General features: G+C 44.0%; 1 protein-coding gene across 1 annotated transcript in view; it reads right to left on the bottom strand.

The window, feature by feature from the left end:
• The window catches only part of LOC141147299 (protein mono-ADP-ribosyltransferase PARP14-like), a 36,183-nt gene that overhangs the window by 4,775 nt on the left and 12,426 nt on the right, over positions 1–18,982 (bottom strand). Inside the window, exons 5-9 of the mRNA XM_073634508.1 lie at positions 13,162–13,398; positions 9,261–10,462; positions 7,383–7,416; positions 5,627–5,830; positions 1,194–1,430 (exon numbers count right to left, since the gene is read on the bottom strand). Coding sequence (XP_073490609.1) covers positions 1,194–1,430; positions 5,627–5,830; positions 7,383–7,416; positions 9,261–10,462; positions 13,162–13,398 — 1,914 coding nt within the window. The remainder of the gene's footprint in view (positions 1–1,193; positions 1,431–5,626; positions 5,831–7,382; positions 7,417–9,260; positions 10,463–13,161; positions 13,399–18,982) is intronic.

Here is an 18,982-nt window from a genome sequence, read left to right as displayed (position 1 = left end):
GAATTTATATTATAATCTTCTGGTAACTGTATGGGGTTAACATTTGTAATAATAGTACTGAATATATAAAGTGGTGCATACATCAAAATAATTTTCATTGATGATCTTGAAATTATTTTATTAATGGAATAAAAGAAAAAAAAAGAAAATTAAATTTGTGAAGTCCCTTAACAGTACTTAGGCTGAAAAAAAGGGGTGGGCAGAGGGGGCGGCTGCCCTGGGTGCAACGTGCATTGTAGAGATGGGGGTGCCGCAAGTTCCTTCTACTATAAGGCTGACAGAAGTAGTGACAGCGGCATCAATACTTCAGTCAGCCCAGCACTGGAAGCGGCTAGGAGAGAAGGAAAGAGCCGGGAGGAGGTTTGGGTCTTGCTCTCTCCCCCTCCTCCTTATAAGTTCCCACATAATGAAGGGAGGGGATGCAATTAGGCATCTTTGCCCTGGGCACTGGGTGATCTTGTCCTGGCAGTGCTGCCAGTGACAGTACTGGTCAGTGTAGAGATGACCTCTTGGGCCAGTTGAAGATTGTCCCCTTGTATTGGTGGTCTGTGGAGGTGGAAGTCGGATGTGCCCCTGCACACTACTGAAGGGACCCTCAGCAACCTCAGGAGAAACCCTAGAGTGTCACAGAACCTTGGTTAGAGTTGGACTAGATGAACCTACATCCTGTAGCAAATTGTTGGTGGTGCTACCAAATTATTGTGACCTCAACAGGAGCCCTCATATTATAAAGAAAAAAAAAATGCACCGTGTGGTGAGAAATGAAAGCCCTTAAAACACTACACAAGACTGGATCCCCAACAAGGGCCTAGTCACCCTAGTCCAGCCTTTCTTAACATTTTAAACATACCCTTGAAATAACTTTCTGGTCTCAGGGAACCCCTGCTAATGAATACTACTAGTGATATATTAGTGCATTAGTGTGATGGTCAGTGGGAAAAATGCTCCTTATATGTGGGGAAGAATTACCCCCTTACAGATAACTCAAATGATGACTGGTGTCAGTGAGAAGTTATCTGAGAGGCATAAATTGCTCATTGCTCAAGGAACCCCTAACCATCTCTGGAGGAACCCCAGGGATTCGTGGAATACTGTTGAGAAACTCTTCCTCATCCAAAACAAAAAAATTCCACTCTGTGACTCTGTACAATATATAAATTCAAATATAAGACACAGAGACTGAAACCTTTTACCTTCAGGGCTGGAGAATGTAATGATGGCGGCACCTTCTTCCGGTAACATCTCTTTCTTTTCTATCGGCCCACCTCCGTGCTTTGTACTCTCAAGGTAAAGTTCGAGGAAGTCCTCTGATGTGTTGGCCGGGAGACCCTCCAGCCGGACACTTCTGGTGTTCTCCAGACATTTGACTCTCAGATTTTGCTGTTTGGCTCTCGGACTTCCAGAAAACCTTTCAATGAAGTCTGGAATATCTGTGTGAAGACGAATCACAATCAGCTCCCTGAACAAATGTTTACACAGGGGGCACTTACTGCGAGGCAGAACTCCAGTTAGGTTTTTTTTTTTTTTTCACTTTTCTGCTGTGGGAAGAGTGGAGAAGGGTTAAAACCTCCGTAATGATTTTAGGCTTCACTCATGCTGTTGATTACCATCATACACTGTACAAAGCAGTATGTCTCTGCAGGTGGAGATCACAGGCATTTGCAATCAGTCGTGGTCAGAAAGTCTACACTAATCAATGACAGGCTTATAGCCACTGCGGCTGTCGAACTGTAGCAGCACATATAGTGACTGTTTATGGTTAGAGATGAGCAGCCCTGGATGTAACATCTGTCCCTACCTCCATATAACCGATCAGTGTGCAAGCAGCCTCGGTGCTAATCAGCCTGTCATTGATTTGTTCAAGTGTAGCCAGGAACCGTGTCAGGGGACCTAACCAAGATAGGGGCTTCTGCAGGGGACTAGGAGCGAGCCTCTTACCCACTGACTATGACCCAGGGAGAGAAGATCATTCTCTAATGATGGATCACCACTTAATGGACACTGGTTTGGATTACGGCAGATGGGACAGTAATATTTATCAACAATATCTCTCAAGAAATCTATGATACATTAATTCCACTGTATTAGAATGATGGGACATTGTATGATCTTTGTCTCAGATTATTGTAGGTAGGAGACGAACAGTCTGCTACTGGGGTCTCCTGCTATTATCTGTTTAATAAGGTCTCCTGTGTTTATATTTAGGATATAAATATCACCTGGGCTGGTTTTATTTCCCTCGGTTAATTAGCATGTTAATCATATATCATTGTCAGCTAGTAGTTGTTAGAGGAGGGGGGAGTAGCCACGAGTCAGCCCTACCTCGTTATCTAACCTATTGTGCGATGTTTTGGGTAAATATTTGGGTTATTGTGTCTGTGGGGGACTGACATACTTTTCAAGTGTATAAAAAGCCTGTATCTTTGTCCAATAAAACATTCCATGTTGCAGTTTCGTAACTGAGTTAGTCTTGCCTGGTTCTTGGTTACAACATGTGGCTGTAATATCTGGTATCTGAAGGTCCAGACTGGAGGAAGCAGTGTACTGACGGAAGAACTCAAGCAAAGTGTGGGAAGGGGGTTCCGACACAGACACTTTACAGCATCTACACAGTGAAGCTGTTCCCTCTAGTGCCCAGTCTGGACCCTGCTTTGTCACATCCTGAATGCAGATTGAGTGAGAACTTACAGAATAGCGGATGATCTTAGGACATGTAGTCTAGAGAGCTGAAATCTGCACTAGAGGTGGACAATTGTGGACTACAAGTTCTAGCTGGCTGAAGAGGAAGAACAGAGTGCTGGGAGAGGGGATAAATGGCCTCGGATGGGGAGGAGTCAGTCTCTTGGGACCACAGCCTTCAAATGGAATCAGTGACCTGGACAGTCGGGGGAGAGCGTGTTGTTGCTGCAGCCTAGGCAGCAAGGGAAGCCTCCGGTGGGGGTGGTCACCAGTGGCTCCGGTCAGTCTGATGGTAATTGGGAGGCCACCCTCATTGCCCAAAATACAGAACACCGTGCTGCAGGGTCTGTGGTCGAGCACCATTCCCTTATTACAGAATCTGCAGGAACCTGCTCCAGGACCTTCCTGTCATTTCTTTAAACCTAGTATAGTTCGGAGTGGTGAGCGGTCGGAAGCCCACCCTCTTTGCATAACAAGAGACACTGCATGCAGACACCTTTTCTTTGCTTTCCTCACTTAAGCCCCTAACGTGTTACATTTGCTGTTACAACATTGGATACTCCCCAACCCCCACCCCCCACCCCCCAACCCCATCCTATAACAAGGAACTATACTGGACCCTTGTTTAAGCTAGCTGAAGACTCAGACCCCACCTGCAACAAACCAATACTCTTCTGTCCCCCTCCCCCACCGAAGGGACATCATACCTGTCTACATCACTAAACGACCCTTTTCAGAGACCAGGGTTTACATCTTGTGTATAGTTGGTTGAAACCATTCTTGAGTATCTGTGTTCAAGTGGGCAGTGGCATCAGGGGGTAAGAAGGGAGGAGTCTGACACAAAATTGGCCATTCTCCTTCCCTTTTTCTTACCTGTGGCCGTATGCTTTATTCAGATTACTGTTTGCTGCTCTATTTCCCATTGAAACTCTATGTTCATGATGATTCTGATGATTCTGTCTATTTCTGCCAAGAGTTATTAACTTCATATTTGCCTACGCTATTCTTTGATGATTTGTTTGCTTGCAGAACCCTATGTAAAAGAATGACTTGATTACTGTGTCATATTTTGGTGTCTTCATAATTGTAGTTCAAAAATGTCCAAACCCAGGGCGTCAGAGGTGTCGGGAGACTTGAAGGGTCAGGGCAACCATTGGGTGTCAGATATCTCTAAGCGGCCCTCAAGGGGGTAGGGCTACACAAGCTTCCTGACTGCAACTGGTCACAAACACCCATGATCCCCCCCCACAGAAATTAGCTGTTCAGTGTATGGCCACAATTGGCCATATGAATGAAGCTTTATTACTAATTAACAAAATGGACCAGTACCCCAATGGCTGTAGGACAAGGCTAGCTAAACAAACATCTACATCCTCAATTGTCCTTGAAAAAATGTCCGCACCACCATAAATAACATCAATTCTTCATTGGTAAACTACAAATATCATATTAAACCATAATAAAGATAGGACTATATGAACACCCCCCACATGTTACATAATTACATTGTTGGTTGGATAAAGACACCAGTCCACCCAGTTTAACCTGTTTATGTTTTACCATTTCCCATATCCCTGTATCTTGTGTTCGCTAAGATGCCCATCTAAGAGGTATTTTTTTTAAAATTTTCAATACTCCCTGCAAACACTAAAGAAGCCTTCATGCAGTTTAAAGAGTAACTCCACTTTTGTTGAGAAATAAACCCCTCCCCCTCTGGGTGATCTCTGTACATTGCAGGGATTGTAACAAACTTTGTTGCAGAGTCCTACCCTTTAATATTCTGGAGAAATAGCTGTTTGTCTATGTTTATGGGCTCAGTGAGTCTGTATGGGAGTGGTTTTGTAATTATCAATCACAGTGGCGGCTGGTGATAAAAAAAAAAAAATGTTGGGGGGGGCGCAAACAAGCTCCTCCAGGTCTGCAAACAGAGCCTCCACGGCTCCCCTGATACCCGGCAGCATCCCTTTTAGATTTTCCTTGAGGATATCTCACCAAAAATGCAATTTTTGCTGCAGGGGATGCTCAAAATCTAATTTGGATCTTAGTGCAGACTTCTGGGAAAATCAGTGAGCCAATCACACAAGCAGGAAATTACATTTCTGGGGGGCATACTGTATACTATCTGTGTACAGAGCACCTCCAGGTGGCCATATTGCATTTTTCAGAAAATTACAGCTCCTGCAGATTGAAAAGGAAAGGTCATTTTTAGTACTATTCAATTACAATATAACCTGTGTCACCCAATTATATATGCTATATTATTTTTATTTTATTTGCAAATTTTTTTTTCTACAAAAGTGGAGTTAACCTTTAAGGTTGGCCCACTTCTCCTCCAACTTCATTGAGTGGTCACGTGAATACCCCTACACATATAATACATTAAAACAGTTTAAAACAAACCCACCAAACGTGGTTCCTCGATCCCAAATAGTTCAAATATTCCAAAGAGTATCCAGCTGGAAAAAGGGAACTCACACTGAACCATTTAACTGGTATGACCCGGGTTAAATGTCTATAGCCCATACTAAAAAAAATAGAGCATAAAATCATCCCAAGATTTTTTTAAAAAAAGGAGATGATTATAACTTAAAAAATACATTGTGAAAAAAATTAATGAAATATTAAATAAAATGTGATATGAAAATGGATAAAAAGTATTATCAGTGCATAACTCCACATGTACCCAATGCATGTTATATGCTAAAAAGGAATAACAAACAGCAAAAAGTAGGTCTAAATGACCCAGTGCATAGGTGGAGTCGTTGTTCAAACCCCAGACCGGCTGGAAACAAATTAGCATTATGGAATATTGGCAGACCTGGGGAAAGGATGTTCAAAGCATATTGGGATGATCCACTTGGGTCATTGCACTGGAGAGATCTGCAGACCCCCTCAGCGGTGAAGATGAGCATGTGCACCAACTTTCCCAATGAACCTGATATCTCACCTTTTTTAGAAGTGAAGGTGACAACAGCAGATTGAATTTCTGGAATCCTCTCCACATGGAAATCGATGTCTTCATTCTTCCCACTGATATTCTCCACCAGGAGGTTTAACATCTCAGGAGAGAAGCGGTCCTGGATGTTCTCAATCAGAACCTGAGAGGATGGGGGGTCCAGAGTCACCTCATCATCTTTTCTGGTGGGTTTCTCTGGTAAAGGGTTGTGACAAATAACCAACATGTAATGTCTTTTCAATGACAGGTCCTGGTCTATACTGTTACTAGCTAGAACTGTCTACAAACATTGGATAACAGCCAACCATGTACATATGACCCTAACGTGAGACAATAGTTTTAAGGAAAGAGTTTTCTACTGTAGCAGAGTCCCGGGCTCCCAGAGGCCTAATGGTGACCTCCAGAGTTAGGGAGAGCCGACATCCTTCCTTGTAAAGTGGGTAACCAGACATGGTGGGTGTAATGTAAAATGAAATGACGGGCGCCAGTCATGTTTTGAATGCGAACAAGAGATTTATTGTCTCTTAACAAGAACTGTGGCGAGAGAGGGTTAGGGCCAGGACACCCTTAGGTAGATGCAATGTTAATTGGCAGACTCCGAGACACTATAGGAAGACAGCTATACAGGGAAAGACCTTCAGCCAGATGCCACGTCTGTATAGGTAGGACCGCTGTCTCCTATGGCACTGAACTTGTAACAGTCACAAAGGTAGTTGTACATAACTCTTGGTAACACAGAACAGTCCATTTCTTATCTCACAGTATCCCACTATAGATCTTCAGTCACTGAGCTCTCAGTCTCCCTCTCTCACTTTCGCCCCCCTTTCTCCCCCTCCCCTTCTCTCTCCCTTTCTCCCCCTTCTCCCTCTCCCCCCTCTCCCTATCCCCCACTCACTCTCTTCCCCTCTCTCTCCTCCTCCCCTTTTCGCCCCTCTCTTCCGCTCTCTCTCCCCCCTCTCCCCCCCACTCCCGTTCTCCCCCTTTCCCCCTCTCTCCCACTTTCCCTTTCCCTTTCTACTACTCTCTATCCCTCTCTCCCCTCCCCCTAACTCCCTCTCCTTTTCTCCCCCCTCTCCCTTTCTCCCCCTCTCTCTCCTTCTCCCCCTATATCCCCCCCTTCCTCTCCTTCTCCCCCTATCTCCCTCTCTCTTTCTCTCTCCCCCTATATCCCCCCCTTCCTCTCCTTCTCCCCCTATCTCCCTCTCTCTTTCTCTCTCCCCCTATCTCCCCCTCTCTCCCCTTCTCCCCCCCTCTCTCCTTCTCCCCCTATCTCCCTCTCCCTTTCTCTCCCTCTCTCTCCCCCACTCTGTTTTTTCAACATTTTACATGTTCCTCTTTTAAAAACGCTTAGAAACGCAAACGCGGTTTACCACGTTTACAAGCATTCGGTGTTTGAAATGCCAGTACACTACAGTCTTGAACGCAATTTATCTGCTTTAAAAAAAAAAAAAACGTCAGAAAACTCAACTGCCTCTAAACTCCTATAAAGGACGGAGTGTACACATCGAATAACATAGAGGAGAGTTCAGGGACTGCTGAAAAAAACAAACAACCGCTTTCACATGTGAGGTTAGCAGCCGCGGTGCACAAGAAGCCCAAAGCTACATGTGGAGTCAATAATATCCCTCTGCACTCCGTCAATCACCTAAATTGTTCTGGAAATCTGAAGAGATCTGATTGGTTGATCTGAGAACAATATACATGAAAATTTCACTTTATTACAGTGTCACCTATTGATGTCCATTACCTTCTTCTCCTGGACTCTGATGTACTTTATGGTCCTACAAAATGGGGAAAACACATTACTGTCAGGGCAGATTCGATAGTGATTATCAGTGACGTTCTGTCATAGAACAAACAGAAATGACATACATACACAAAGTATATTTAGAAACTTCTCTAACCGCTGCATACCAGAGTGGGGATGTGACCTTCTACAGGATTTAACTCACCTGATATTAACTCCTTTCCATGATCATTATTGTCCAAAAGAATGCGAATCAGAAGGTGTTCACTAAAAGCGGCGATTACATCAAGCCAACGCATTTCAGGGGAAAGGACCCCCCCTTCTTTAGGGCGGAGAATAAACTGACGATGGATCTACATCACGGGGGACATTTTTTTATTTTTAATAAAGCAATTGTCAAAAACTGCGTGTTTTATTTTTGACACTTTTTTGCTGACTGGGTAGGGGTACTATATACCCCATACTTATTCACATGGGGTGGGCGGGATCTGGGGGCCCCCTTGTTAAAGAGGTCTTCCAGATTCTGTTAAGCGCCCCCAGACCCCCACAACCACTGCCCAGGGTTGTGGGGATAAGGCCCTTGTCCTCATCAACATGGGGACAAGGTGCTTTGGGGTTGGGGTCAGGAATGGTATAAAATCTGGAACCCACATAAAAGAATTCACTCACTTAGATCCCAACAATGACCAACTCAACCCTGTCATTGTATCAAACAACGGATGCAAATAACACACCTTATTTATCCTGCAGAAGTTTTCCTTTTGTCCTGATCATAACTTCTGCAGGATAAATAAGGTGTGTTATTTGCATCCGTTGTTTGATACAATGACAGGGTTGAGTTGGTCATTGTTGGGATCTAAGTGAGCGTATTCTTTTATGTGGATTCCAGATTTTATACCATGCCTGCCATTTGAATCATCGGGGTTTATCCTAGCAGGGTACTCCCTATTCTGATTTGATACCATTTCCAAGGTTTTCTATGTGCAATATTAATCCTTCTTGAGAAGAAATCAGTATGGTGGGGGTTATCAGTTCACCATGTTTTCATTACTCTCTTCTTTTAGTGGCTTCTTTGAATGTGGAATGGGATTGGCTGAATAGCTAACCTTTGTGTAGTGGACCTCTTTTTGGCTTATCTGGGTGGGGCCTCTTTTTGGGTTGATCTGCCGCTTGATGCGGAGCAGTCGTCTGATTCACACACAAGTGCTCTGGTAGAAGTGTGTCTTTTTGGGTTCCCCACAATCAGTATATTCTAAATGTAAGTTTTCATGTTATACATATACCATTATCATTAAGTCATGTAATATATACATACAAAGTATATTTGGATTTATATTATGTATATCTATTTCTATTACAGCATCACTACTTACCCATCCGCCGTCCACTAGAATCCCTCTAAGAAGCCGACAAGGCGAAACGCGTTGGATTTTGGCTGTCTCCCTAGTTCAACCTCCCTTCACTGATGTTCTTTATGATATATATGTCATATTTTATCAGTTACTAGAGGGGGTAATGCCCACTGGAGACTAGGGGGAGGATATGAGGTTTAGCAGTATGATGCTGTTACAATGCTTTTAGTGTGGTGTCTTATGAGACACACCTTTTATCTATTTATTACAAACGATATTTTTACTTTATATGGTGTATGACTAATTATTCCAAGGGGAGGTTTTCAGCACTTTCAAAGTCCCAACCTTTTTTCTCTATGTTTAATCCTTATAGTTAGCGGGTGGGGTATAGTTAGCGGGTGGGGTATAGTTAGCGGGTGGGGTATAGTTAATGCTGTTTCTTTACAACCTCCACGTTCTTTGAAATTCCATTCCATTCTTTCTTCCGTTCTCCCTCCATAAACTGCAAGGTTGCCACTGACTTTACCTTGATGTCCTTCTGCACCAAAGTGTTCTTCCCCACAAAGTCTTGGATCTGCCGGTAGGCTTCTTCTACAGATGAAGATAGACCAGTGATCACCACTTCATTTCCTTTCTTCCCAGGGAGCTCCTCTATGGAAACTTTCATCCCGTCAGCATTATACATCTCGTTTAGAAAAGACTTTAAATTTCCCCACTCCGGACTCTGAGTGACATTTTTATCCTCAAGAGCAACCCGTTTACAGACCATTTCTTTCTCTAAAATTTCTTCAGCATTATTCAGATCTTTATCAGTGTAACCAACTAACATGACTGCATTATCTTCCACCTGAAACATTGCTTTAATGTTGTGAAAAAGGTTACGAGACATTTGTTCATTGTCCACTGCCATCAGAAACTGGATGATGCTTGGATCACGATTAATGGATTTGGACTTCAGGTCCTGCCTAGTATTGATAATTTCACGTTTGGCAGTGAGCACTTCATCTTTTGGCCCATAGAGTTTGACTGACGTAGTAGCTCCATCATAACTAATCTTCACATGTGGGCTGTCTTCCTTGACGCTTTTCTCCAGATCATGTGCCAACATTATTTTCCAAGCTGCAGGTTCAAGAGGCACCTTATCCTCCACTGTGCACAGTTGTCTAGTGGTTTCTTCCACCAGTTTTTTAAATATTGGCTCAATCTTCTCAACATCTTCTGAAATACCCACAATGAAAGCCTTCTCTGCAGCTAAGTCTGGTTTTATGAGGACTCCATCATATGGTGAACTGGAGACCTTCTCCCTGATATCTTCCCACACCAGTGGCTTCAGGTCATACTCTAGGACTTTATACTTCGACATTAGAGGTGAGAACTCTGCCTGGACTTTATTGCTCCAGGTTGGTGCTATCTTTGACAAGGTGCGTAGATGAGCAGAAAGGTTGCTGGGAAAGGATAGTGTAATGAGTGGTTTGGGGTCTCCTGGTTTTGGCCATTTCACTTCACAATAGTGATCTGTCATTTGCTTCTCTATACTCTGTTTTATTTCTTCATTGTTAAAGATAAACTCCAGTATTTGTGCACATATAGGACATTCTACAGGTCCAGGTGTCATGATATCGTTATTTTTCTTTCCGTACAGCCATTGGCCAATAGACGGGTAATACGGGTAAACAGAGAGGACTGAGTTGTGAAACGTATGCGGCTTTGTCAGGAATGTCTTTACAACTGCAACAAATAGATGAAAATTGTATTAGGAACACATAGTGGCTCATGGACAGCTCTCTGTTCAGTTTTGGTCATGGCCTTCATATCATTTAGAACTGGAGCAAAACATTTACTAAAACTGAGTCTCAGATTTGGTAGAATGCAGTGTGAAGGGTACACATGATCTGTTGTACAATGTAGCAAGACAGAGTTGATCTAAACCAATATTCTCCAAACTGGCGACTGCAGGCCAGATGCGACTCTTTGCTTGCTTTTAATCCAACCCTTGGGGGCATTGTTCCCTCCACTGATATAAAGCACTATCCCTCCCACTGACACCAATGATGGGGTACTATTCCTCCCACTGACACCAATGATGGGGTACTATTCCTCCCACTGACACCAATGATGGGGTACTATTCCTCCCACTGACATCAACGATGGGGTACTATTCCTCCCGCTGACACAACAATAGGGTGATATTCCTCACGCTGATATCAACAGTAGGGTACTATTCCTTCCTCTAACACCAATGATGGGGTACTATCCCTCCCACCGACACCAATGATGGGGTACTATTCCTCCCACTGACATCAACAGTGGGGTACTATTTCTCCCACTGACACCAATGATGGGGCACTATTTCTTCCACTGACACAAACGATGCGGCACTATTCCTCCCTCTGATTCTAATGATGGGGCACAATTACTCCCACTAATACCAATGATGGGGCACTATTCCTCCTACTACTGACTACATGCAGTATGTAATATTTTTATTCCCACTAACCACCCAGTCTTAAGACATTGTTTACTCCCACTGACACTGGGGCAGTTTCTACTTCCACTGGTCACACTCTGGCCCCCCTAATGAATGAAGGACTGAAAACTGGCCATTTGTTTGGAAAGTTTGGAGATCCCTGATCTAAATTGTTGTATGCTGGATATATACAGACACTTTTTAATGGGGCAGCAAAAGCTCTGATATTGGACCATTGTCTAAATCAAGGACTAACCCATGAACATCCAAGGGCCATACAGAGTTTTACTTCAACTGAATAACACTGTTCCATAAATGGTTGAACAACAAAGAGAGGCTTCCACTTTCCACCACCACAGCGCCCAAGATGGGTGCCTCTACTGCCTCTGTGTTGACCACACAGAGGAGGATGTAAGAGGTCCTATGTACTGTATACACAGTTCCCTCACTGATAAACACACCTGTTGGGGACCATTTGCCTCACTGCCTGACTTCAAGCTACCAAAGGCATTTTCAGGAAATTTCTAAACACATCTCCATCTCTTCCCGCAGTGCCATCATGTCTGACCCCAACTCTGGCTTCATCAATGTCAACTCCTGCCTGATACACTCATACCAAAGCTTGAAAAGGTGAGTACACTACTATGGACCTTGCTTTGATTTAATTCTGCTCTCACTATATACTTAAAATTCCAGTAAAAGGGTCAGTGCACCCAAATCTGGTCACTTAATGTTTGCTAGTTGCTGGAGAATTTATAATATTATAATCTTCTGGTAACTGTATGGGGTTAACATTTGTAATAATAGTACTGAACATATAAAGTGGTGCATACATCAAAATAATTTTCATTGATGATCTTGAAATTTTATTAATGGAATAAAGGAAAAAAAAGAAAATTAAACTTGTGAAGTCCCTTAACAGTACTTAGGCTGAAAAAAAGGGGTGGGCAGAGGGGGACGGCTGCCCTGGGTGCAACGTGCATTGTAGAGATGAGGGTGCCGCAAGTTCCTTCTACTATAAGGCTGACAGAAGTAGTGACAGCAGCATCAATACTTCAGTCAGCCCAGCACTGGAAGCGGCTAGGAGAGGAGGAAAGAGCCGGGAGATGGTTTGGGTCTTGCTCTCTCCCCCTCCTCCTTAAAAGTTCCCACATAATGAAGGGAGGGGATGCAATTAGGCATCTTTGCCCTGGGCACTGGGTGATCTTGTCCCGGCAGTGCTGCCAGTGACAGTACTGGTCAGTGTAGAGATGACCTCTTGGGCCAGTTGAAGATTGTCCCCTTGTATTGGTGGTCTGTGGAGGTGGACGTCGGATGTGCCCCTGCACACTACTGAAGGGACCCTCAGCAACCTCAGGAGAAACCCTAGAGTGTCACAGAACCTTGGTTAGAGTTGGACTAGATGAACCTACATCCTGTAGCAAATTGTTGGTGGTGCCACCAAATTATTGTGACCTCAACAGGAGCCCCCATATTATAAAGAAAAAAAATGCACCTTGTGTTGAGAAATGAAAGCCCTTAAAACACTACACAAGACTGGATCCTCAACAAGGGCCTAGTCACCCTAGTCCAGCCTTTCTTAACATTTTCAACATCCCCTAAATTAAACTTCTGGTCTCAGGGAACCCCTGCTAATGAATACTACTCGTGATACATTAGTGTGATGGTCAGTGGGAAAAATGCTCCTTATATGTGGGGAAGAATTACCCCCTTACAGATAACTCAAATGATGACTGGTGTCAGTGAGAACTTATCTGAGAAGCATAAATGGCTCATTGCTCAAGGAACCCCTAACCACCTCTGGAGGAACCACAGGGATTCATGGAATAATGTTGAGAAACTCTGCCCTAGTCAAACCTGACATTGGTTTAAACGCTTCTTCACCCAAAACTGAAAAATTCCACTCTGACTCTGTACAATATATAAACTCAAATATAAGACACAGACTGAAACCTTTTACCTTCAGGGCTGGAGAATGTAATGATGGCGGCACCTTCTTCCGGTAACATCTCTTTCTTTTCTATCGGCCCACCTCCATGCTTTGTACTCTCAAGGTAAAGTTCGAGGAAGTCCTCTGATGTGTTGGCCGGGAGACCCTCTAGCCGGACACTTCTGGTGTTCTCCAGACATTTGACTCTCAGATTTTGCTGTTTGGCTCTCGGACTTCCAGAAAACCTTTCAATGAAGTCTGGAATATCTGTGTGAAGACAAATCACAATCAGCTCCCTGAACAAATGTGTACACAGGGGACACTTACTGCGAGGCAGAACTCCAGTTAGGTTTTTTTTTTTTTTTTCACTTTTCTGCTGTGGGAAGAGTGGAGAAGGGTTAAAACCTCCGTAATGATTTTAGGCTTCACTCGTGCTGTTGATTACCGTCATACACTGTACAAAGCAGTATGTCTCTGCAGGTGGAGATCACAGGCATTTGCGATCAGTCGTGGTCAGGGCCGGATTAACATAGGGGCTGGTGGAGCTGCAGCTCCAGGCCCCTCCCTCAATATAGGCCCCTCCCTCAATATAGGCCCATGGCATTGAATATCTGTGTGCCTTCCTGAAGGAAGAGGAGCCCTCTGTGCACACATGGAGGAGACAAGAGTTAGTCCAGCAGCCGAGTCCTGTCTCCACCAATGCCTGACACTTATCACAGGATCTGTTTACACTCACACAGATCTTCAGTGTCTGGGAGCCGTCTGGGGGAGGGGCGCTGATGTTCTCTTAACCAGCAGGAGCCCGGGAGGAAGGACTTCTTACATGCTGTTGAGATAAGGTCAGTACATTTGTTAGGGAGGTGTTTTATTGTGCTAGGGGAAAGACTGCTGCTTCCCCCCATGTAATGTGCTCTCTTGTGCCCAGTGCCCACCATGTCATGCGCATTGCAGTGCCCCCATGTAATGTGCTGTGCCCACCATGTCATGTCATGTGCATTGCTGTGCATTGCTGTGCCCACCATATCATGTCATGTGCATTGCTGTGCCCACTATGTCATGTCATGTGCATTGCAGTGCCCCCATGTAATGTACTGTGCCCACTATGTCATGTGCATTGCAGTGCCCCCATGTAATGTACTGTGCCCACTATGTCATGTGCATTGCAGTGCCCCCCATGTAATGTGCTGTGCCCACCATGTCATGTGCATTGCAGTGCCCCCATGTAATGTACTGTGCCCACCATGTCATGTGCATTGCAGTGCCCCCATGTAATGTACTGTGCCCACCATGTCATGTGCATTGCAGTGCCCCCATGTAATGTACTGTGCCCACTATGTCATGTGCATTGCAGTGCCCCCATGTAATGTACTGTGCCCACTATGTCATGTGCATTGCAGTGCCCCCATGTAATGTACTGTGCCCACTATGTCATGTCATGTGCATTGCAGTGGCGCCATGTAATGTGCTGTGCCCACCATGTCATGTGCATTGCAGTGCCCATGTAATGTGCTGTGCCCACTATGTCATGTGCTGTGCAGTGCCCCCCATGTCATGTGCTGTACATTGCAGTGCCCACCATGCAATGTGCAGTGCCCACCATGTAATGTGCTGTGCCATGCAGTGATCCCACCAAGTAATGTACAGTGCCCACCATGTAATGTGATGTGCCATGCAGTTCCCACCATGTCATGTGCTGTGCCCACCATGTCATGTGCTGTGCCCACCCTGCCATGTGTTGTGCCCAGCATGTAGTGTGTTGTGCCCACTGTGCAATGTGCTGGGCTGTTCAGCAGTGCCCACCATGTCATGTGCAGTTCCTAACATGTAATGTGCAGTTGCATTGCCCACCATGAAATGTGCTATGCCATGCAGTGCCCACCATGTAATGTGTTGTGCCATGCAGTGCCCACCATGCAATGCGCTTTGCCCACCACGTCATGTGCTATGCCATGCAGTGCCCACCATGTAATGCGCTGTACCCACCATGTAATGTGCTGTGCCATGCAGTGCCAACCGTGTCATGTGCAGTGTCCACCATGTAAATTACTGTGCAGTGCCCACCCTGTTGTGCTGTGTTGTACCCACCATGTCATGTGCTGCGCCATGCAGTGCTTACCATGTAATGTGCTGTACATTGTCCACCATGGCATGTGCCGTGCAGTACCCACAATGGAATGCGCTATGCAGGGCCCACCATGTCATGTGCGGTGTCCACCAATTAGGCCTCATGCACACAGGCTGTTAAAATAACATTATGAAAATGCCAGTATCTTTGCAGTGATTTTTTTTTAACTTTTTTCAGCTTTTTTCAACGTTTTTGCAATAGCGTTTGAGCGTTTTTCCGCGTTAGCGTTTTTGAGCGTTTTTTTTTTTCAATGGACCAAAAAACGTCAAAAAACGTTGGTGAATGACGTTTTTGAGCGTTTTTACAGCTGAAAAACGTCTCTCAGAACCCACTGGTCCTGGGTTTTTTTTACAGCTTAAAAACGCCTATGCCATTTGCAGCTCAAAAAGGCCTAGGTGGACATGAAGCCATAGACTAACATAGACGGGCCTTTTTAAGCTGAAAAAAAAGCTCAAAAAAGCAGCTGTAAAAACGTCCGTGTGCATGAGGACTTAATGTGCTGTGCTCACAATGTAATGTGCTGTGCTGTGTCATGCAGTGCCCACCATATCATGTGGTGTCATGCAATGCCCACCTTGTCATGTGCTGTGCAGTGCCCACCATGCCATGTGCAGTACCCACCATATAATATGCTGTGCCCACCATATAATGTGGTGTGCAGTGCCCACTTGTAATGTGCTCAGCTGTGCCCGCCATATCATGTGCTGTGCTCACCATATAAGGTGCTGTGCCCACCGTGTGCATGTGCTGTGTTGTGTCCACCATGCAATGTGCTGTGTTGTGCAGTACCAACCATGTCATGTGCTGTGCCCACCATATAATGAACTGTGCCTACCTTGTAATGTGCTGTATTGGACAGTGCCAACCGTGTAATTTGCTGTGCCCACCATGTAATGTGCTGTGCTTTGCCCACCATTAAATGTGCTGTATCCATGTATCCACCATGTAATGTGTAGTGCCAACCATGTAATGTAATGTGCTACCCCCCCCCCCCCGTTTTATGTACTATGCTGTGCCCCCCTCACTCTCACCCCCCTCTCTCTCTCTCTCATCCCCTCTCTTTCACCCTGTTCTCTCTCTCGCCCCCTTCAACCCCCTCTTTCCTACCACCCTCTCTCTCTATTCCCCTTTTGCTCACCCCCTCTCTCTCGTCCCCATCTCTCTCATTCAATGCCTTTCTCTCTCTTTTCCCCTCCCTCTCATCCCCTCTCTTTCAGCCCCCTATCTAACTATCACCCCCCCCCCCTCTCTCTCTCACACCCCTCTCTCTCTTTAATTTAATTCAACAAAAAATTGTTTGCGTTTTCATTTTATTTATTTTCATAAAAAGGCCCACCAAAATCCTTAGCACCAGGCCCATGTTGCTCTTAATCTGGCCCTGGTCGTGGTCAGAAAGTCTATACTAATCAATGACAGGCTTATAGGCACTGCGGCTGTGGGACTGTAGCAGCACATATAGTGACTGTTTATGGTTAGTTAGAGATGAGCAGCCCTGGATATAACACAGGGACGCTCATCTGTCCCTACCTCCATGTAACCGATCAGTGTGCAAGCAGCCTCGGTGCTAATCAGCCTGTCATTGATTTGTACAAGTGTAGCCAGGAACTGTGTCAGGGGACCTTTTTTTTTTTTTTTTTTTTCTTCTTTTGCCACTCAGATAGTTCTGTAGAGACCTAAATCAGCTTAGCCATTCATATATGTCTCTTCTCGTCCTCACATCACCATGGCTAGTCATCGTATCAGTAAAAAAAAAAAAAAAAATAGTAGAAGAAAACCACATAATAAACTAAATAATACTAAACCTTATTTCCCCCTCCCTACATAACTATAAAATTCTTTTATTGTAATACTACCCATATTATATGTATCCCCCCCCTCTCCCCTGTGCAATAACCATTCCCTCGATAACAAGGCTAGATCCTAATTTTTTCTGCATAGCTCCATGATTTTTTAAACTCTCTCCAACACTTCCACTTATCCTTTTCCACCTCCCTCTTTTCTTCCTTGTTGTAATCTATCCGGTCCATGATATAAGTTTCCTCCACGGCATTTATCCACTCCCATATCTGGGGCTTTCTTTTACCAGACAATTTTTTAGGGATTAACCTTTTTGCTGCGTTTAAAAAATGTGGGACCAAAGAGGCCTTGTACTGTTTCACATTCCCTTCAATACCATGGAAGAGCACTATCCATGGATCTTCCTTTACCTCCGTTTTAGTAATTTCTTTGATAATTGCTAAAATCTTTTCCCAATACTTTCTGATGATCGGGCAGTTCCACCATAAGTGAACCATTGTGCCCACTTCCTTGCACCCCCGCCAACAGTCTGCCGACTTCCCTTCTTGATATTTACAAGTCCTGTCTGGTGTTACATACCACCTGACTAAGCATTTGTAATTCATCTCAGCTGTTTTTATATCCAATGCTGAGCTATTGGCAAGGTCCAAAATGTTTCTAATAGTGCTTATATCTTTCTGTGTCCCCAGTTCCCTTTCCCATTTTTTGATGAATGTAGGTACCTCTGTTTCTTCCTCTATCAGTAAAATTTTGTATAACTTTGATATAGTGTTTTTTGTGTTTTCTGAAATACACAGCTTTTCTAGGACCGTCAATTCATCTCCTGATCTTATTGGCTGTGGCAATTTCTTCACAAAAAGTTCTAATTGCGCGTACCTCCATGCATCAATCACCCAAACGTCTGTGTTTTGTTTTAACTCTTGTAGTGCAATTATTTTTCCTTTTCTTAAAATCTCTCTAAGTTGAAACTTATCTTTTTTTATCCAATTCCCTCCTATACTTGTTTTCCCTGGTGCAAAATACTCGTTATCTTTTAGTGTTAATAAAGGTGAATTATATGTCTTGTTTAATTGCTTATACGTTACATCCCAAATCTTTAACACCACCCGTGTCAGCGAATGTGTGTTTTCCTCTATCGTTCTGTGATGAGGAGGGTTCCAAATGATTGATCCTAAAAGTGCCTTACTAAAAAATTTTTCTATGTTTACCCATCTTTTTTCTTGGTTATCCCTTGCCCATTCTATCGCTCTTGATAAAATTATTGCTTTGTAATATTTTTGAATATCCGGAACCGCCAGACCCCCTCTTTCTTTATCCTATTCTAACGTCTTTAAAGACACTCTCGACTTCTTATTTTTCCAAATGATGTTTATTAATATTGATTTTAGCTTTCTAATATAAAACTGTGGTAGTCTAATTGGTAGCATTTGGAATTTGTATGTGATCTTTGGGGGAAGAGTCATTTTTATGGCATTAATACGCTCCATCCAAGATAGTGGTCTAATCTGAAGCTTTTTTTCCCTCCCTCTTTATTTCATCTAATAGGGGGATATCATTTCTTTTATATATCTTCTCCAGAGAGTTGGCTAATCTTATTCCCAAATACTTTATCTCTCTCTTCCATACAAATTGGAATTCCCTCTTCAACTTTTCCTCTTCTAGCTTACCCACATTTATATTCAAAATTTCAGATTTCCCCATATTAATTTTGAAGTTTGCTATCTCACCATATTGTTTAACCGTTTTAATCAAGCTTGGCATTGTGCTCCCGGGGTTACTTATATAGAAGAGTACGTCGTCTGCAAATGCGAACAATTTGTGCTCTTCATCTCCGACCTTAAACCCTTTAATGTTGGAGTTGTTTCGAATTGTTGCGAGGAGTGGCACTAGGGTTAGAACGAAGAGCAAAGGGGACAAGGGGCACCCCTG

Source organism: Aquarana catesbeiana, linkage group LG06 (genome assembly GCF_042186555.1).
Source record: "Aquarana catesbeiana isolate 2022-GZ linkage group LG06, ASM4218655v1, whole genome shotgun sequence".
Classification (NCBI taxonomy): Eukaryota; Metazoa; Chordata; class Amphibia; order Anura; family Ranidae; genus Aquarana; species Aquarana catesbeiana.
This window is presented reverse-complemented; position numbering and strand designations above follow the sequence as displayed.